This window comes from Hemicordylus capensis, chromosome 16 (assembly GCF_027244095.1).
Source record: "Hemicordylus capensis ecotype Gifberg chromosome 16, rHemCap1.1.pri, whole genome shotgun sequence".
NCBI lineage: Eukaryota > Metazoa > Chordata > Lepidosauria > Squamata > Cordylidae > Hemicordylus > Hemicordylus capensis.
In genome coordinates, this window is record NC_069672.1 from 15,561,609 (window position 1) to 15,583,048 (window position 21,440).

The following is a 21,440-nucleotide window of genomic DNA, read 5'->3' on the forward strand; positions in this document are numbered from 1 at the left end:
TACGCTGGCCTTCTGCCGCAACTCCCTTTCCAGAATACCTCCCTCCCTCCCTCCCGCGGCTGCCGGCCTAGTCGCCTTTTTCTGAGCCTCGGACTGGAGTGAGCGCTGAGCCGGCCCAGAGTGAAGGCAAGGCGGGGGCCGGTCGGAGCCTCGATGCGGCCCCTTTCTCCCTCGAGGACGGGCAGGTGGGCCCTTATCGTGCGGGGACGGGAAGGAAGGAAGGGGGTGTAGAGGGGGCCGCCCCCTAATTGCATATTTAGGACCTGGGGGGAGGGGTTTTGCTCCCCCACCCCAGCCGAAATTAGGGAAGGAGGCGTTGCAAGCTTTTCCTCCCACAATTCTTGCAAAATGGGAGGGGGCAGGGGGCATGTGGGGGGGATAAGAAAGAGGAGCTGATATGGGCTGTGCATTAGATTTGCATATTGCATGGGGGGGGCTTCTTCTGTACTTGTGGGGTAGGGAGAGTGGAAACAGCCCCCATCCCCTGTTCTGGTGAAAATGCATGCACAAGCAGCTTGCACGGGTGCAAAGGCTACAAATGCATGGTGTGCACGGAGCAACAAGAGGCTACAGTGACTTCTCTTTTTTGCAACCCCCACTTTATGATCATGCTACTAGTCCCTATGAGTGCACCACCATGCCATGAGCCCCTTGGCAGCCTACTTAGGAAGCTGCCATATACTGAGTCAGACCCTTGGTCTGTCTAGCTCAGGATTGTCCTCACAGACTGGCAGGGGCTTCTCCAAGGTTGCAGGCAGGAGCCTCTCTCTCAGCCCTCTCTTGGAGATGCTGCCAGGGAGGGAACTTGGAACCTTCTGCTCTTCCCAGAGCGGCTCCATCCCTAAAGGGGAAGATCTTCCAGTGCTCACACTTCTAGTCTCCCATTCAAATGCAAACCAGGGTGGACCCTGCTTAGCAAAGGGGACAAGCCATGCTACCACAAGACCAGCTCACTTCACTTCCTGCAGCTGAACTTGTGAAGGACTGGTGGCTGGTTGCAAATCTGCAAATTTATTTAGCCGCTCCTGGTTAAAACAAAACAAATCGCCGGCATTAAGTACAACAGCCTAATTAAAACTTGGCCTGTCTATCATCTTTGCCAGTGCATCGCCGTTTAAAATAGGCACACGCGGCTTTGTACTTCTAATCTCCCTTTTCTCACATCAGAAATAGCATCTGAGCCAACCGCCTCCTCCCTTTTATGCGTTGCTGGAAAGCTTAAATTGCACAGATGCGTTTTAAAAGTGGCGTACAGTAATGATTTGGAGAAACTTTCCCTGCCTTGCTGGTCAGTCCACACATTGTGATTTCCCTGCTTTAAATGCCACCCCTGCTAACGTAGTGTGAAAGGGGGAACTTTCCTTTTTGGGTGCCTGGGTTTTTAAATTTTCATTTATCGATTTTATTATCTAAGCATGTTTACCCTGAGCTTCGACGTTAGAAAAAATTCCAGGGGATGTTGTTGGCCCACTGTGACCTGCAGTTAGATACAGATACAGGCTTCCTGTGATGTGGTTGGAGATGGTGCCTCACTCGATATCTACTTGTTCCTCTCCAGATTTCTTTGCCTCCCTGGTCGCCACTGAAACTGACAGGCTTATAAATCACCCCTGCCCTGTTTGTTTTCTGCAGCCAATTGTGTTTATTTTTACCCTATGCGTATCAAGGAATGCAATACACAGAGCAATAACGTATAACAAACTAAAAAAGAATATTGTCTTGAGGTTTAGCAAAGGGAAGTTTTTTTCTGTTTGAGAAGACCAAAAAAAAAAAAAAAAAGGGCTGTTCAATCAAGGTTGTTGCAGTGGAATATCAAAAAGAATACATATGTCTGTTTTTCTTAGTTGCAATGACTTGATTATCAAGCCAGAGGTTGCTGGTTCGAATCCCCGCTGGTATGTTTCCCAGGCTATGGGAAACACCTATATTGGGCAGCAGCGATATAGGAAGATGCTGAAAGGCATCATCTCATACTGCGCGGGAGATGGCAATGGTAAATAGGGATGTTGCCGGATCACTTTTTCTGATTTGATTTGTACTCGAAACAGGAGAAATTTAAAATATGGAAGTGCAAAATCCGTTCCTAAATGTATGGACCTCTGTAGTGGGTAGGTTGATTTAAATCAAGGCAACTTTAAATCCTGTTTTAAAGGCTGATTCAAATGACAGGTTTAATCAAATTTCCCCTTGGTGTTTTGGTTTCAGAATAATGCAAATAGTAGCTAACCAATCTAACACATTAATGTGCCAATTTGCAACTCAACAGAGATAAGCTAGGGAGCTATGTTTCTTTCTGGTAATGCCGATTTCTGTTTCACTTCTTCTCCTCTTTCTGGTCCCAATTCAACGCCCACTCCAGAAACGCAAAGACACGAATAGCCCAGAATGTTTGCTTGCTGGAAGCCCTTCTGGATCCCCCATCCCCAAAAATTGCCTCCCAAGCCAAAAACAAGAATACCAGTTGAGCAAGGTGTAGGCCTACAAGTTAGACGTCTGTATCTGTACGGGGTTGCTGGAGTGCGGATATGGCTGGTTCATTTTGAGAGCATTTGGTGTACGGCTTATAAATGCTGCCAAAGGTACAGCTAAGGAAGGTTGCCAGCTTGCATCCTCGTTGGGTTCCTTTGCCTTTAGCACAGTGATTCCGAAACCTCATACCAGAGCATACTAGTGGGATACAAGAAATAGGAGATCAAAGGTCCCGGTGACGTGAACCGAAAGCACCTGCCTGCAACGGATGACGACAGCCAGAACTCTGCAAGATTTGGTAGTGTGTCCTGGCAGCTTTCCAACGTTCCTCCAATGAAGATGGCAAACTCGTAGAGATCAGTTAGAACATTCAGTCACGCCTCCGAGGAACTCGGAGCAGCCCCGGGTTCCTTGCCCTCGGATACGCGACACGTCCAGGTTTTAAACGGCTCAGAAGCACGAAAAGGGCTGGTCAGACAATGTGACAAATATTTCTTTATTATTTACTTAACATATTTCTGTACCGCCCCAAACTTGCATTTCTGGGTGGTTTACAATTAGAACCATTAAATCATTTAAAACGCCACACTAGAAGCATTAAAAACTGTAACTCTAATCAAAAGGCTGGGTGAACAAATATGGTCTGGTGGTAGCAAGCATGACTTGTCCCCTTAGCTAAACAAGATCTGCCCTGGTTGCATCTGAAAGTGAGAGCACTGTAAGATATTCTCCTCGGGATGGGGCCGCTCTGGGAAGAGCATCTAGGTTCCAAGTTCCCTCCCTGGCAGCGTCTCCAAGAGAGGGCTGAGAGAGATTCCTGCCTGCAACCTTGGAGAAGCCGCTGCCAGTCTGGGTAGACAATACTGAGCTAGACGGACCAAGGGTCTGACTCAGTATATGGCAGCTTCCTATGTTCCTATGTCTTCTGTGCAGCCACTGGACGGATGGATAGGGCCAGTGAAGTGGTACCTTCAGTTTGAGTTCCTGGAATTTTTTTTTTTTTTTAAATGGACCTCAGCCATCAGACGTGTAGCAAACATGAATTTAGCTTTCAGGACAAGCAGAAATCCAGAGGGATGGGCTGTGAAAATGATGTTGTGTCATCAAATAAGAGGCAGTAGATATTAGCATTTTCCTTTTTAGTCCATGAGCCCGGCTCACACATTTTGGCCATCATTATAATTGCAGGGGACCAATGCTCATAAGTTGTTTTTGACAACGCCTACCACCCTAGAGATGTAAGATAGGTGATAGCATGGCTGGTCATACAATTTACTCTGTGTTATCGCTGCTTCCTTATCCTTATCCTCCCGCAAACGATTAGCATAAAAAAATTGCAGTCATTTTTGCACCGAGGAAAGGGTCAGGGTAACAATGAACAAATGGTGGTCCTCACTCCATGGAGCTATGTTTAGAAGACATTCCTGCCAGTTCTCATAAGAATTGCCCTGCTGGATCAGGCTCCCAAAAGCCCATCTAGTCCAGCATCCTGTTTCACACAGTGGCCCACAGGCAGGAGTTGAAAGGGGCCTGCCCTCTGCCCTGTGGTTACTCCCCTGCAACTAGCACTCAGAGGCATCCTGCCTATAGCCCTCCGACTAGTAGCCGTTGATAGCCCTCTCCTCCATGGTTATCCAAACCTCTCTTAAAGCTCTCCAGGTTGTTGGCTGTCACCACATCTTGAATTTCCACATTTCCATTCTTCTGCCAACACTGATAACCTTTAATAGTAGGCTGGTTTTTTGGGTGTGTGTGTGTGTGCAATGCTATTGCCTCTCTCTTATCTCTAGCAGTGGAGACCTTGTCAAAAATCACAGTGAGCATTCATCCGCCCTCCCGACCGCCACAGCTGGCTTTTGTCCGATTTCCAACTCCAGCTTTAACAAGGAACTTAATAACCCTGTGATTGTGCTGTGAGTGCAGGAAGATTCTTGTTTTTTGTAACTGCTGTGACGACCAACAGCATGGGTCAACATGTGCCGGGCCAAAGGTTGGGTGCTCCTATATCCTGAACATTTTTCCGATGCTTGCTATGGAAGCAGAACAATATAGAGGCAAAACAAGGCCTTAAGTCAATTCTGTTTTCTTGCGTAATGCACTCTCTGTTTGGCTTCAGTGCCATAGAAGGTGTGCACACAACCCAAGAGAAGATTGTGGTGCTTTTCCTCCAATTTTTTTTTATTATTGTTTTAACACTTTTGGCATTGTTGACCTTAGTGAGAAATAAAGATTGAGAGCTTTGAGAACTGGGGAGGCTGTAAAAAAAGAATCAAAACAAAACCTTCGGGAGTTTGGCGGAAAATCAAGGCCAGCTGTCCAGAAAGGACGAGTTGTGGGTTTCATAAGCTCCTGGGTGGATGGATGGGAGTCATCATACCTACCTACAGTGCCCTAAATTCTTTCCAGCATGGAAGAAAGGTGGAGTACTATATAAACCATAGTGCATAGGCCCACTGTGTAATAATAACTTTCCTCTGTGCAAAAATAACTTCATTGTACCCTAATTTGCAGGTAGGGATAGAGAAGGGGTGGATGACGCAAAGAAAGCTCTACGTGAAATCAGAGGTTCCCCTTCTCTGAATGTTTTTAAGAAGGACCTGAAAACATACCCGTTTAGTTAGGCTTTTAGTTGTATAGTTTTAAAGCTTCGGTTTTTAGAGTTTTTAGTTTTTAGAGTTTTTAGTGTATTTTAAATGGTTTTAATTATGTTAAACGTTTTAATGGTTTTATATTGTGAACTACCCAGGGACCTTTTTGTGTAGGGTTGTATACAAATGTACTTACTAAATAAATAAACACAACAATGCTACCTAGTTCCTCTTTTCCATCTCTGGCGGGTAGGCATAAGCAAAAATCAGCATGAGCATTCGTTCTCCATTGGTACCGATGGACCAAATCTTTGGGTCCGGCTCGTGGACTACAAAGAGGTTAGCTGCAAAAAGATATTGTGTTCCACCGAAGACCCTAAGAACAGAAAACCACCACTGCTTTCCCTTTGCAAATTGGTTTTTGGGGAGCTAATGTGTATGGGATATTACGTGATATTGTGTGCGGTGAGATTTGCGATATAATATTCCATTTTTAATTACAAATGTTAATTAAACAAAAAAGCTGTAGATTAATCTCAGGTGTTGCACAATCATAGACCTGAGAGGGACCTTGGGAGGTCTTCTAGTCGAATTCCCTTCTCGGTGCAAGAATCGATAGAAGCCAAATCAGCTTCTGCTGATCTTCAGGTGAAGGTGAAGGTAGATACACTTGAGGAGGCCGGAAAGCCAGCTCTCCTCTCCATCGGCAACCTTTTAACTAGCCCAGATGTGGCCAAAGGCTTCGACGAGGCCACACCATGAAATCTGTTACAGCTTGTGTGCCAACAGAGTCCTAAATTATGCAGGTCGAAAGCTAAGCTAGCCAAGCCACAAGGAAGTTGGCCTCACATGTGCTGGAAAGAACATCCGGCCGGTTTCCCCCATCTTTCCGTCATCCTGGGAGTAATTCATTTTTATTATTTTGTTCCAGCATGGACTTTGTGCTGCTGGTGTTTTGTGAAATGTGCCGTTTCCATAGAAACGGGTGTGCGGTGCGCACCTGTGAGCAGAGGGGATGAAATGTGGCTTCAGTCCCCCCTAAGGGCAGTATCTAGAGCAATAAAAATCCCTATGATCGGGTCGGAGATAGACCAGTGGAAGGGGGTCTGCATCCTCCAGTTTCTAGGAATGGCGCAAAGTTCTTTACCTGCCAAGGCAGTTGTATGCAAAAAAGCAAATCCTTTCCATGCCGTCTTGTGGGGAGTAAAGGGAAAGGTAGACTGAGCTGAGTGGTGGATGTTCCCCATCGGCTTTTTTCAGAGTCGGTAACTTCAGTGGCTGGACTCAATGACGACAGCAATGAAGGCACCACTGGGAGACCTTAAAGGCCAAGTTGAAGACAGATCATCCTGGAGAGAATCTCTCTATGTCGTCGCTACGAGTGGCGCTTCATCAATCATCAGTCAGTCAAACTTCAGTGGACTGATTGCACGTTGATTGTCTGCCAAAGTGCCTCTGCTATGGAACCCCCTGTTTGCTAAGCATTCTGAGTAGTGCATTCTTGGTTTGCATAGGACACCGGCCGCCCCTCTGTTTGCACCCTAAAACACCCCTGGTGACTGCTGATTGCGGATGATCATAATGGGTGCTCCAGCCATCTTTCTGGGGTGCTTCCCCACCACAACAGAAACTGGAGGTTATGTGTATCTAAGTTAGCTGTTAAAGGGAACTCGGGACCTTCTGCATGCAAGCGGGCAGGTGCTCTTCCCAGAGCGGCCCCATCCCCTACGGGGAATATCTTAACAATGCTCACACATGTCGTCTCCCATTTCAATGCAAACCAGGGTGACCCTGCTTAGCAAAGGGGACCATTCCTGCTTGCAACCATAAGACCCGCTCTCCTCTCCTCTGTTGCAGAGGCCGGTGAAGATGGCTGCCGGTCACCACCAGCGCTGGAGGCCTTGGAGAAGGGGGCCGATAGGAGAGCCGGAAACGGAGGAGCCGTCTGCACACGTCGGCCGGCAGCTGGGCGAACCGGGGAAGTTTGCCTACGCCGCTCTTTGTGCTGTATCCTTGGCATCGCTGTTTCCAGAGCAAGCCGAAAGGTGAGTCCTCGTGCAGAGATGGGGATGCAGGTTATCTCCCCGGGGCTGGGGCCATAGCCCAGTGGCAGAGCATCTGCTTTCATGCCGTAGGTCCCAGGTTCACTCCCTGGCAGCATCTCTAGATAAGGCTTGGAACAACTTGCCTGAAACCCCGAAGACCTGCTGCTAGCCAGTGTAGGCAGTACCGAGCTAGGCGGGCCTAAGGTCTGACTCGGTAGAAGGCAGCTTCCTGTGTTCTTGGAAACGCCACGCCGCGTGTGGATTGCTTCCGCTGGTTCCACAGTGTGTGTTTGCCACGGTCCCTTTACCCCCACAAATGATTCGCTTGCCGCAGTATTAAGAACAAGGGTGACATGCCTCCATTCCTCTGCTTATGCTACTTTTGAAGCTCGTATCGGACGGGATTCGTCGAGAGCCTGGTGCGGTGGCTAGACCTCCCGGAAGGCGTCTTGCCTGCGATGCAGGCCTTTGCCGGCGGCTTGGGAGGCGAAGGGACAGACACCTTTGCTCAGATCCTCTTGAAGGACCCCGTCCTGAAAGACAACTCTGACATCATCACCCAAGTGAGTTTCGAACCGTGCCGCTTGAGACCGCACCGTGAAACGCTCCTCCCTCTCGCCGGAGTTGCTTGCGAAGAATCCACCCCCACTCCCCAAGTCATGACTGTAACAAAACTTTACTTTAAGCTTATATAAGATAAGGAGGTCTTAGTAAAAACCAGACCGTGCTGAATGAGAGAGCTGTTTTGCATGTTTGGGTGGAGAGAGAGAAGTCAGCTGGTGTGCAGGAAATTGATTAACAAATCAGTTCCCCTCATCTCCCTTGAGGAGTTAAAGGTAACATCAGCCCTCCACTTTCTGGCTAGGAATAATCCAACTGTCATCACAGTTCTACTGTTCCATGCCCCAAGATTTCCCCCAAAGCAGAAGATTAGCATGTTTAGGAGAGAATTCTGGCCCTCTTTTCTGACAACCGCCTTTTCTGTTTTCAGGGATTTCCCCCACTCCATGGTTTAAACAAATCAGCTAGACAACCCAGAAAGAATCAGTGTATTAAATTTTTAAAAGTGTATCAATAATGAAAAAGACCATTACATAAAATCATATATACATCCCACATACATGAAATTATCTCAGCATTAGGACCAAATACCAAAATAGATTGCAATGCACGATCTTGCCTCTTAAAATCCTTGAGAGACAGATAATTCCAAAATTGCCAAAAGCTGAATCTATTTCAACAGAGAAATCTGCTCTCTGTTCAGAACTCTGCATGTGCTCCAGAGCCTTTCCTTGGGGCGTATGCTGCTGTGGGATTTCCTCTTAATATTTCCTTCATGTTTCCCCCCCTTATTTCTTCCTTTGTAGGATCTCGTGGCCTTTTCCCTCAAAGATGGTGAGTGGATTTTCTGTACTGTGTTTCCTCCCTGCCCCATCCCAAGTAGACTTACCTACATGACAATGCACTAAAACGCAGACTAAAAGAGAAGCAGTGCTTTAAAAAAAAAAAAAAAAAATTGAAGCTTCTGTCTGCCGAGTCAGACCTTTGGTCCGCCTTTCTGCACTGACTGGCAGCAGCTCTTTGGAGTCTCCCGCTGCCTCATCAAATGCAGAGTGGCGCTCTGCGAGAGCCATCTTCCACATCCCACCCCCACTTTCCTGTTTCAGGCTACTATGATGCCCGAGCAAGAGTGCTCCTCTCTCACGTCACCTGGCTTTTAAGAATCCCGTTGACTGAGCTGGAGGCCTCGGAGGAACGACTTCTTGAATGCTTGAAAGATGAAGAAGAAGAAGAATCTGCGTAAGGCACTTTCCCCAGAGGCTCTTAAACTGTTTAAATGTGTATGTCTGTTCTAGGGTCTTTGCAACGACATTGCACCGGTAGTGAAAGCATGGCATTGTTGGGCAAACAAAAGAGACATCTTGGGTTATCTTTTAGATATCCCGTTACCACCTCCAGAAAAACGGGGTCGATATTTAATAATCAAAATACTGTATTCTAGCCCAGGTGGGGTGCATGGCCTTTCTCTGTCCTCATGTATTCACCTCTAACTCCGCAGTGTAGGGAGCAATTTAAATTCTGGGAGAGCCCCATGTTATGTCCCTCAGCTGTTTCCCTCCCACCTGCAAATAAAGGCTTTTAACTCTGTTAAAAATTTAATTGCTGATTTAGAGACAGAGGGTGTTCACAGCAACAAATACTTTTAAATGAGATATTCGGAGTCTTTACTGTGCTTCTCGTAAACTTTCCTCCGCGGATTAAAATATTTGTTGTTTTCATTGTGCAAGCTGCAACTGGGTCGGAGAGATCTTCCTGGTAAGTGACCTACATTGGCCTCGGCCTCGTTTCGTTCTCGAGGTCGGCCATTTTGGTTTTGTCATCGGAAATCGAAACGCGTTGTCGTAATCCGTATCGTGTGGGTGCTGCTTGTATCCCGATACTCTGCAAAGAAAATGTGAATGTTTTGGGGGGGGGTGGGGAGAGAGAAGCAGTATCATTAGCCGTCACCGTTTTCAAAAATCCCTGTGTGTGCTTCAGAACGGCGGAGGCATCGCGGAAGAGGAAAGAGAAGAAGAAGAAGCTAAAGCGGTACTTGCTGATCGGTTTGGCGACTATTGGAGGAGGGACGGTGATCGGTGAGCGAACCTTCTCTGTGGAACTTCTGTAGCCGCTTTGTTTCTTCCCGTGTTGCGCCAGAGACTGAAATGGACTTGCTTCATTTAGGTCTGACGGGAGGCCTCGCCGCCCCTCTGGTGGCGGCCGGAGCCGCGACCGTCATCGGAAGTGCCGGAGCGGCCGCCCTGGGCTCGACAGCTGGGATCGCTGTCATGGCGTCGCTCTTTGGAGCAGCGGGAGCCGGTCTCACCGGTAAGACACCATAGTGGCTGCTTCGCCTCGGGCCCCCCCATTTCCTGGATCCCCCTGGGCAGGCTTCGGCCTTATGGAACCTGCTTTTGGTTTTCTTTCCAGGTTTCAAGGTCAGGTACTAAACTGTGGTGAGAGTAGAGCTGTATTCAATATGGCGGCTCAGAAGGCAAAACCCATTCCCTGCACAAAGCCCTGCTCTGCAGGCCAGAGCTCCCTTCTACCCTGGTCCATCCAGCTCATGATTGTCTACACTGACTGGCAGCAGCTCTTCAAGGCTGCAGGCAGGAGTCTCTCCTACCTAGTCTCTCCTAGGAGTGAACCCTGGGACCTTCTGCATGCAAAGCAGGTGGTCTCCCACTGAGCGATGGTCTCATTCTCCCACGGGGGATATCTTACAGCGCTCACATGTAGTCACCCATCCAAATGCAAACCAGGGCAGGCCCTGCTTAGCCAAGGGGACAGTTCATGCTCACTGCCACAAGACCAGCTCTCCTCCCCGAAGCAAGCAAAGACCACTCGCTCAAGGTCTCTGCAGGCACTCGAGTTAATCCTTAACTCTTAAGAGATCTCAAGTCCACACACCCTCCTCCTTTTAAAATGTTAATAGATGTGGGTGTGCTTTGGAGGCTCTCGCAAGACACCCTAACATTGACCCACCCTGAGCCAAGGTAGTCCTAGTCATCAAAAGTGGGGGGCAACCCAGATCCGTTCCCTCCGCTGCTTCCCCGGAGTCTTTATCTGTCCGACTTACTCCCCAACCTGCCAACGCAAAATAAATAGAGAAATCCTATGTCCACAACCATCACGTCAACAGAAATGCAATTGGAAACAGCTGCAGCAGACTCATGACCCTGTCCCCTATCTTTATATACGCAGTGTCATGGACATAGACCTTTTTAGGTATTTATTTTAAGTGTGTGCGTGTATGTGAATGTTGTAATCTGCTGTCGTTAGTTTGGCCTTTATGTTTGGCATGTTCTACAGATGTCAAACTGACGACACTGTCCGTCTTGGAGACGGGCAAGGGAAGACAGAAGTCTTATCCAGAGTTTACGTTATACGTGCGTGAAGATGTCTGTGTGCGTGTCCCTGTGTTTGAGTGAGTGGCTGCACGTGCGTTGGCTTTAAAACTGAACCTGAACATGCGTTGGCCATTGTATGAATAACTGTACATGCATGCAGATCTGTGCATGTGCTGTCTATGGACTGTACTGCATTGAACATAACGTGTGAATCAGTCTGGAAAAATTCCAGCAGTCTTAATAATGATATGCATGATTTATCAGTTGTGTGTGGGCTGTGTGTGTGGGGGGGGGGCTGTGTGTGTGTGTGTGTGTGTGTGTGTGTGTACACATACATACACATGGACATAAAAAGGATCGAAAGTTCTATTTAGTTTTCAAGGCTAATGATAGAAATATTTTCCTCCCATGACTTTGTCCAGCCCTTTTGAAGGCAGTCTCGGGCGGCCAATTTTCACGAGACGCAGGAGTTCAGATATCCCAACACTTCTGTTTTTATTTTAAAACGGCTGTTGAGGAGGAGTGTCTGATTTTGTCTGGAGGAGGTTTGAATCCTCTTTCCTGGGTGATTTCCCCAGTCTCGGTGCCCGAATCTCTGAAATGTATTTGCCCCACTGGATGGAAGAACCATGTGTATGTGTCTGCAGCAAAAGTTCACTCCCTCTGCTGTTGCATTGACACAAGTTTGTTTGTGCTTTGAGTTGGTAAAATGTCACCTTATTTTATATAGAAGCGACGTCACGGAGTGCTTCTGTCCAAGCGAACGTTTGCCCAATAAATAGCCTGACCTAGTAAACTGCCTCATGTCTCAGACCTATGCATCCCCCTGTTTTTAAGTTATCCAAAAGCAGAGTTAATTATAAATTGTTTGGTTCATTGAGGTTACAAGATGAAGAAGCGTGTGGGAGCCATTGAAGAGTTTGAGTTTCTCCCGCTAACTGAGGGGAAGCAACTCCACATCACCATCGCGATCACTGGTTGGCTTTCTACGGGCAAATATGGTAAGAGCAAGGGAAGCGGAACAGAATCTCTCTGGTGGGCACTATGGCCTCAACCAGTCAGAATGTTTGTGAACATGCCATGACATTACCCTGAGCAGTTGGAATTTCTGCAAACATTTTTTGTGATATCACCCTGAGCAGTTCAAATGTCCATGAACCTTCCATGACATCACAGCAGATCAGCCAATGGCCGGGGAAAGCACATTGGGTAGCAATATTTCTCTCTCATATATGTATATATATTTGGCTTGATTCTGGGGCTTTCTTGGATGCAACTTGATTTGTCTTCCATCATATCAAGTACACACAGTCCTGAATATGTTTAGTCCCACACTCTGTTCCCCCAAATCCTTGCACGCAGCTGGTTCTCCTCGGCTGCGCCTTCCATCTGCTGCTACCAGGGACTTTTGCACACCGAGTGGGTGGCCGACATCCAGTTCTTCCCACCCGAGAGCATCTTTTGCAATGCAGCGTGTGGCAAAGACGCCATCAGTGTGTCATTGCTCATTTAAACCTGCTCGCCCTATATAAACAAGTGTGTTCTTGTTGTTTTAACAAGCTCTTCTGTTTTATTTTCACACCATTGTTTGGGTGGTTTTTTTTTTTTTTTTTAATGCAGAACCTTCCAGGTAAAAAGTGACAGTGCTGGCACTTTCTTCTCTAGTTGGGCTCTGAATCAGCTCACTGGTTGCTTGGTTTGATGCCATCTGCTGATGTGCCACCAGGCCGAACCTGAGTAGTAGTAGTTTCAGAGCGGGGTTGTGAACTGTTTGCAGTGCTGAATTGAACCGCCTTGATTCACTTGTTTTTAATGAAAGGCGGTATACAAATTTAACAATAAAATAAATAAGTAAATAAATATAAACAAACAAACAAACAAACAATAAAATAAATAAATTAACAATAAATCGTCACTGCAGGACAAAGTTCAACGTGTCTTCCAAATTAGAGCACTACGGGAGTCGCTGCCGTACACACTGATTAAATGGATCTGTGCCATAAGCATAAGGGAGTTCTGCAAAAAAAAAAAAGATTCTGAAGAGTCAGAAAAGGCGACTTCGGGGGGCACGAGACAGACATTTTAAAAAACCTTGCTTCGTGTGTTTGCTCCTCGCAGAAGTAAAACTTGGGGTCACCATAAATGGAGATTCAGGACAGACAAGGATAAATACTTTATCATGCAGCACATAACTAGTTTGTGGAACTCACTGCCACATGGTACAGAATTTTAGAGCAGGAAGGGACCTTGGAACCTCTTCAGCCCTCTGCTCAGTACAGGAACATAAGGGTGATGGCTGTCGGTTTAAGTGGACGTAGACATAGGGACATTATGACCTTATACCTTTGGTCCTCCTAACTCAGCATTGTCTCCACTGACTGGCAGCAGCTCTCCAAGGTGTCAACAGGGTCTCTCCCAGCCCTGCCCTACCAAGCTCCATCCGCGGCAGCAAAATGCGCCGTTCTCTGCATAGGTCCGATCCAAACGAAAACGCCTTTCTCGCTCCATCTCTGTGACCGCAGCAACAGACTCTCTGGGAACCCTGCAAACCGTGTCTCCATCTCTCCTGCTCACTGCCACTCTTTCTCGTAGGGAGTTTCACGGCCCCGTGGAATAGCCTGCTGCAGTCGAAAGAGCAGTACTGCTTAGCCTGGGAGTCCAAGTACCTGGTGGAGCTTGGAAACACCCTCGACGCCTTGCTGAACGGGCTGGTGAATGTGGTGGCCCAGGAGGCCCTGAAGTACACGGTATTGTCGGGTGAGTTTCCACTTTTAGGAGGGCGCAAGGTGTGGAGTGGGGGGCCGCCTCCTGTACTCCTGTCTACCTAGGAACATAGAAACATCGGAAGCTGCCATAGACTGAGTCAGACCCTTGGTCCATCTAGATCAGTATTGTCGTCACAGACTGGCAGCAGCTCCTCCAAGGTTGCAGGCAGGAGTCTCTCTCCCAGCCCTATCTCGTTGGAGATGCTGCCAGGGAGGGGACTTGGAACCTTCTGCTCTTCCAGGAGCGGCTCCATCATCCCCTGAGGGGAATCTCTTCCAGTGCTCACACTTCTAGTCTCCCTTTTGTATGCAACCAGGGTGGACCCTGCTTAGCTAAGGGGACAAGTCGTGCTTGCTACCCCAAGACCAGCTCTCCTCCCCTGCCCCCGGCGACCTGAACTCCCCTGTGCTAATCCTCACAATCTCTTGCCTTGGCTCTGTGGCAGGGATCGTCACCGCCCTGACCTGGCCTGCTTCACTGCTCACAGTCGCCAGCGTGATCGATAACCCCTGGGGTGTGTGTCTTCATCGCTCGGCCGAAGTCGGGAAGCACTTGGCGCAGATTCTGCTCAAGCGGCAACAGGTAGGAGGCAAAGAAAGGGCCGTTTGAGACAGACGGGGAGGTCTGGACCTTGGACCAGTGGCGTGGTCGCAGATTTGGAAGGGCGGGTGCTCTCCATGACAGCCCCCGCCTAGCCACCCACACCCCCAATGGCCACACACCCTACTTAGATGGATGCGATATCCTGCCAGCGCCCCCGTGCACACCCTTTCAGCTGTCTCATGTGCCCCCGAGGGAATTGACCCCGATGCTTGGTTGACGCAGCCTTTGCTGCTCAGCTCCACTCAGGCATGTAGCTAGAAGAGGGTGGGAATTAGGCTGGCCAGAGCTCCGGGAGAGTCAGGCGGCCCCCACAAGCGGGGCGGCTGGGTTCTTTGAACACATCCGGCCAATTATAGCTCCTCCCCTGGCTCCACCCACTGCCCAGGCCTTTCCCTGGCAAGACATAGCAGCCAGCATCTCCATTTGGGCGATAAGTGTGCAACACAGCCTCAAGTTTCTAGTCCTTAATGTGGTCTTCCAAAAAGAAAAGTCTGCGATGTCCAGGATGCTAAGTGTGTGTATGTGTGCCTGTGTGTGTTCCTTTTCCCCCTCTCCAGGGCAAACGGCCTGTTACGCTGGTTGGATTTAGTCTTGGTGCCAGGGTCATCTACTTCTGCCTCCAGGAAATGGCCAAGGAAGAAGGTCTGTAGGAAGAGAACTGGGTTTCTCAATTGTGGTTTGTTTTGTTTTTATATCCTTGTACTGGTCATAGCTCAGGGGAAGAACATCTGCTTTGCCTGCTGAAGGTCCCAGTTTCCATCCCTGGCAGCCTCTCCAGATAAGGTTGGGAAAGACTCTTGCCTGAAATCTTGAAGAGGCCGCTGCCAGTCAGTGTTGACAATACTGAGCGGGATGGACCAAGAGTCTGGCTCAGAATAAGCTAGTTGTGTAGGGACCAGGGACAGACACCTGTTCCTAATAAATCCCTGTTATTTGGGAAAGGGTTGGCGCTCCGTAATCGAGTATCTACCCATATTTACCTGAATAGAAAGCAACTCTGAATGTAAGATAACTTCCTTTTTAAAAATGCAGGTTATATCTGTATTTGCCCTAAAGGAAGAGGTCTCTGGATTTAAGATGAACCCCCAATTTTTAACATCAAAGAACTGGGGGGGACACACACCTAAATTTGGATTCCAGTAAATACAGTACTTTGCCTGCAGAAGACCCCAGGTTCAATCCCTGGCAGCATCTCCAGGTCGGGCTAGGAAAGACCTCCTGCTGCCAGTCCGTGCAGACAGTGCTGAGCTAGAGGGACCAATGGCTGGGCTCAGCAGATGGCAGCTTCCAGAATCCACAGGATTATATTTGTTCCCCCTAGCAGATTGACCCAGCCACCCTGTTGGAAGCTGTCTCTTGGCAGGATTTTGGCAGGCGTTACACTCGAAACCACCAAGACATCTTCGCTTCCTTGAGGCCTAGATGCTTGCCATGATGGGGAAAACCACCTCAGATTCCCGGAGACCCACATTTCGCCCATTGTGTTGCATGCCTGCCGGATCTCGGCATGCTTGCTGTCCTGGGTCTGTTGCACTTTGCTCAAAATACATAAGCAGCAGCTTCCGGTTATTTACCAAGCTGCAGCCCTCCTTTGAAAGGGCCGTGACGTCAGCCTGGCGAACCTCCTGGCTGAGCCTCCCTGCCAAGCCTCCCACAGAACTATCTTCGCAGCAGCCGATACTAAAATCCCCTCAAGCTCTCCATCTCCGCTTCCGTAGACACGCCGTCCCTTTTCACGAGAGTCTCCGTCCTCCGCCGGCTTTCCACTGGTGCTCCCTATCAACGTGACGAGCTGCGGTCTCCGGTATTAATAGCTCCCTTTCCTTGGTCCCGGTGACCAAAAAGAACCAAGCCGTCACGATGACTTGCAGGGAGAAAATTATACAACTGAGTCATTAGCAAGAAGGCTGTTCGCCTCCTCATAACCACAGACGCCTGCACTGGGACAATTTGTACCAATTAACAGAACGAGGGACTCTCGGCCAAGAGTCTTGGCTGCTTTGTTCAGATCACAGTGTGGTGCTTTGGAGTACTTTAGCTTGATGACTTCCTCCTGCATGATCATTCGGCCTCCTCTTTCTTACCAGCAACGCACCGGCCCTAGTCCTATGTGGAATTTCGCCCTAAAATGGGTCCGGTGTGAGATTTCCCACAGCTTTCTGTCCTTCAGGTTAGGAGGAGGCAGCCAGATGAATCTGCCTGCCCCTTGGTCCGTCTAGTCCAGTATGGTCTACACCAGGGCTGCTCAACTTTGGCCCCACCTGTCAATGTTGGCCTACAACTCCTGTAATCCCTGGCTATGGGCCACTGTGGCTGAAGATTATGGGAGCTGTTGTCCAAAAATGAGCAGGCTCAAACGATCATACTTTGGATACATTATGCAAAAGCCTAGCTCCCTTGAGAAGTCCATAATGTTGGGAAATGTTGAAGGAAGGGCTGGTAGAGGAGAGCTGGTCTTGTGGTAGCAGGCATGACCGGTCCCCTTAGCTAAGCAGGGTCTGCCCTGGCTGCATATGAATGGGAGACTAGAAGTGTGAGCACTGGAAGATATTCCCCCACTTAGGGGATGGAGCCGCTCTAGGAAGAGCATTGAGGTTCCAAGTTCCCTCCCTGGCAGCATCTCCAAGATAACGCTGAGATTCTTGCCTGCAATCTTGGAGAAGCCGCTGCCAGTCAGAGAAGACAATACTGAGCTAGATGGACCAAGGGTCTGACTCAGGATATGGCAGCATCCTATGTTCCTATGAAAGAGAAGAGGACGACCAGCAGCAGCAAGGTGGATGCACTCAGTCACGACAGCAATGAAGGCACCACTGAGAGAAGTGGAAGACAGATCATCTTGGAGAGAATCTTTCGACGGGGTCGCTCAGAGTCGACACCGACTAGAAGGCACTTAATCTATCACTCAATCAGTCCCAAAACAGCTGGGGGCAGGGGCGAAGTTGAGCAGGCCTGGTCTACTCGACAGGAGTCTCTCGGCCCTACCTGGAGATGTTGCCAGAGACTGAACCTGGGGTCGTCTTCTTCCAAGCAGGGGCTCTGTTACTGAGCTGCAACGTGCCCTTAAGACCTGTCAAAAAGATTTGGTGCCGCAAATGGTAAGATTCCAGAAACCTACCCGCACACTCTCTCTATTAGTAATTAGAAAAGTGCACCGTCTGAGAAGGCTCTCTCTGCACGCGACAAGCAACGATGTCGGCAGTTAATAAAAGGCTCCCCTGTGCGCTTAATTTAGGGGAGGGGAAAAAATAGGTTTCAACTCTCGGAGGGGTGGGGGGGGATACAAATTAACTTGCAGCCCTCGCGCCAACTTCTGCTGCCCCCTTGCTCCCGCTTTGGATGCGTGGACCCTTGCTGCACACAGTCCAGAAGGAGGATGCTGTTGCTAGGAAACCTTGGGACCTCGCTAAGGCCGCGAGGAATTTCCTCCTGTCTGAAGTTCGGGCAGTAATAAGGAATCCTGCTGGGTCTAAATTGGATGCTCCCAGCTTATAAATTCCTTTCCAGCAACGGAAATGGCCTCCTCTCCCCCTCTCCCACTTCTCCAGAGCGTGCTAGATTAGTGTCCTAATCTATCGGCCCAAATTGGATCTTTGAGAATAAAAAATGAAGCCCGCTCCTCTTTCCCTTCGCCTCCTGTTCCTCTTCTAAACGCATCCTCGGGAATCTCCCTTTGAGCTACTATTCCCCAGCCTGCAAACTGCAAGAATCCTAGGGTCGGGGACACAGGGCTCTTGTATTATTTGCAACCCTTTTTCAAGGATTTTTCGCCATGCACTTGAGGCATTGCTAGCTGAGCTACGGGTATAAAAACCTAATGGAGAAGGTGGGTGATTAAATTGGCATTGCTTCCACTGTGCTTGAAGGCAAAGTTTCTTTTCCCCGTGGGCTATTGAGGGTAGTGATTCTTAAACAGCCTGAACCCAGTTCAGCTAGCCTTCAAAAATTTTGCTGCTTTATGGCACTTTTGTGGCATCCGGAGCCGGAGTACCATTTCCTGTCATCATCTCAGACCTATTTGCATGTCTAGCAACCCACGCTACAATAGCGCAAAGACGTTTTCCCCGGGAATAATGGGCAACTCCCCTGTATGTACATCTCGGTAAAATATGTTCTTCTTCCAAAATCTCTTGACCTTCTTGTTGGGGGGGGGGGGGCACCTCTCTTTTCAGATTGCAAAGGGATCATTGAAGATGTGGTTCTGTTGGGGGCACCCGTGGAAGGAGAAGCCAAGCACTGGAAACCGTTTACCAAGGTCGTTTCGGGCAAGATCATCAACGGCTACTGTAGGTCTGTACTCTCCCAGAGGCTTGGTGTGACTTGGGACTGAAGGATTGGTTTCGGAAGACCTTTTGGTTCCTTCTTTCCACCTTTGAGGTGTCTTCGGCTGTCTCTGCCTTGGGCCACGAGAGTGGGCTGATTCGTGTTCTTGGTTCCTTCTCCCAGGGGAGACTGGCTGCTGGGCTTTGTGTACCGGACGTCCTCCGTCCAACTCCACGTTGCCGGACTTCAGCCAGTTGACCTGGACGACCGGAGGATGATCAACGTGGATCTCTCCTCTGTCGTAAGTAGCTCTTTCCCCTCCACAGGGACAGCAGGGACGGGAGACTGCATGTGATGTGATCACTATAAGATAGTTCCCTTTGGGGATAGAGCTACTCTGGGAAGAACACCTACCTGATTGCATCCAGAAGGTCCCCAGTCCCCTCCCTGGCAGCATCTCCAAGATAAGGCTGAGAGAGACTCCTGCCTGCAACCTTGGAGGAGCTGCTGTCTGCCCGTGTAGACAATCCTGAGCTGGATGGACCCAGGGTCTGACTCCGTATGTGGCAGCTTCCTGTGTTCCTCTCCAGGGCAGTCCAGACATAGAGCAATCAAGGGCCACTATACCAGGAACCCTGCCTGCCTTCTCGGACTCATACACTCGCCTCAATAGCCTCGTTCCTGACAGAAATCTTTGTGGTCCCCTGCAGGTCAGCGGCCACCTGGACTACATGAAGCAGATGGACACGATCCTGAAGGCCGTGGGCCTCAAAACCAAGCAGTGCCGTCTGGAAGAGAGGGGAGATCTCACCCTCCTCTCCGCTGAGCCCAAGGAAAGCCAGGAGGAGGCCCCATGTGTAGACACTCGGGAAGAGCAAAACCTGCTGGGAGGAGGAGAAAGTGGCAGCCATGACGGCGGCAGTGATGACTGCTGGTCATGGGAGCCAGTGCCCAGCCGCGGATCGTGCCCAAGGGAACCTCCAGAGGGGGCAGATTCTGAGCCGAGCAGTCTCCTCGATGCCGAAAGGGACCCACAACTTCCTGGCTTGGAAGACCCCTTCCCCACCAGCTCCTCAGGAATAACTGGCCACTGCGACCGCTCTGCAAGCCCTCTTTCTCCAACCGTCCGATAATGCACGAGGTGGCAGGGCATGATGGTGGTTGTAGTACTTGCACAGAGTCTGCCATAAATCTCCCACGGGGCTGGCGCCTCTTAGTGCTTGATGGTGGCGAGACCGATCGTGCAGGATTGGGCCAAAGGACTTATTTTTGTAAAAAAAGTATTTCTCCCCCCACAAAACCATGAATTGGGTACCACTGAAAATCTCGCGAGCATGACGGAGGTGCCCGTCCCTTTTATTCTTTTCTGTGGCTTCTGTTAATAGGAGATGCTAGTCCTGGAAGCCAGCAGTTAGTAACTACTGTTCTTCCTCCATGAGCATATCTGGGCCTTTAAAAAGGCCGTCTAAGTTACTTGTATATTGCATTAATTCCTTCTTATGTGATTTCCTCAGTTGATTTCCCCTTAAGTTCTGATATAAACAGAGAGGGGAGAAGGGTATCCTGCTTCCGAATATGGAGGTTCTGTTCTATACTGTCAGTTTTTCAGAACTGTTAGTTACCTAACTAACATATTGACTGTTTTATGTCAGTGTATGTAGCCTAGGGCTGTCTGCTCTGGCTGGCAGACAGGGTCAGATCATTGGCCCATCTAGTTCAGTGTAGCCTACCCTGACGGGCAGACCCTCTTGAGGGTCAGGGGCCTCTTTGAACTGGAGAGGGAACCTGGGAGCTTCTGCATGCAAAGTGTGTGCTCTCCCCACACTCACAGATCTATTACCCATCGCCATATCTTGTGGCAAAGAGTTCCTAAGATTTCCTAAGAACTCTTGTGGCAAAGAGTTCCTAAGATTTAAGTTCAGAGTGAGAAGGGAGAGAGCTTGCAGGAGACTTAACAAGGTCTGTGTAACCGAAAAAGACACACCCCTATTTATTTACAAATTCACAGGGTTCTGTACGTGGCAGAAAGGTGGGATATAAAATGCAACAAAGCTTTGCTTGGCTTATGGGGCCAAACCAAATAATGCATGTGAAGTATCCTTGCGTACTAAGGAAAGTCCTGTAGTCCTGATCCAGAACTTGATTCCGATCCATCGGTAGATCTCGTAGCTAGACCTCCAATCAGAACTCTGTTTCCCCAGCCCCCCGTATGGCAGATCTAGCCTTGCCATTGGACCCAATTTCCATTTGCAACCCACTTGTTGTCATTTCATCCTTCGGGTCTACCTGGAATGCAAGGCGGGACCATGGCAGCTTGGGCAGGATTCCTGTGAAGCTTTGTTAAAAGCAATTCCAGTTTCTGTGAACTGCGAGCGGAAGGTGGGCTTCCGGTCCGCTACTGTTTAAGAAAAATATTTATTTTGTCAGGAACACTGAAAGGTTGGGCATTAAGAGGATTTGCAGGAGAGATGTGTGGGTGTGCCTGCTGGGAAATAAAGCAATTGTATTAATTGTCTGCAGTTTGGGTCTTAAACTCGCCCTCGGGCTCTTATGCAGAAGGCTGGGATTTAGACATGCCTGCAATTAGGAACAGGGTGGGCTTTCTGCTGGAGAAGGAGCGAAGAAAGGACTAGTTTCCCATGTTCAGCCAGAAGCAAAATCTCTGTCGTCTCTTCTGCACTGCAGCCAGAATTTCCCCAGGATTCTACCCCCCTTCCACTTCCGGCAGTCTCGTCCCCCCAAATCCCAGCATCCGTTGCTAGCAAACTCTGGCCTGGGTCAAAATACTCACACTCCAGGCCTTGATCCAATCAACT

General features: G+C 49.0%; 1 protein-coding gene across 1 annotated transcript; it reads left to right on the forward strand.

The window, feature by feature from the left end:
- The first annotated feature begins 47 nt into the window (after positions 1 to 47).
- Positions 48 to 21,135, forward strand: TMCO4 (transmembrane and coiled-coil domains 4). Its single transcript, XM_053281253.1, has 14 exons — positions 48 to 185; positions 6,915 to 7,102; positions 7,491 to 7,665; positions 8,470 to 8,497; positions 8,770 to 8,902; positions 9,641 to 9,738; positions 9,827 to 9,970; positions 11,874 to 11,993; positions 13,585 to 13,749; positions 14,204 to 14,340; positions 14,919 to 15,003; positions 18,534 to 18,651; positions 18,808 to 18,925; positions 19,335 to 21,135. Exons 2-14 carry the CDS (start codon positions 6,927 to 6,929, stop codon positions 19,755 to 19,757), a joined length of 1,920 nt encoding a protein of 639 aa, XP_053137228.1. The 5' UTR covers positions 48 to 185; positions 6,915 to 6,926; the 3' UTR covers positions 19,758 to 21,135.
- Positions 21,136 to 21,440: the final 305 nt, after the last annotated feature.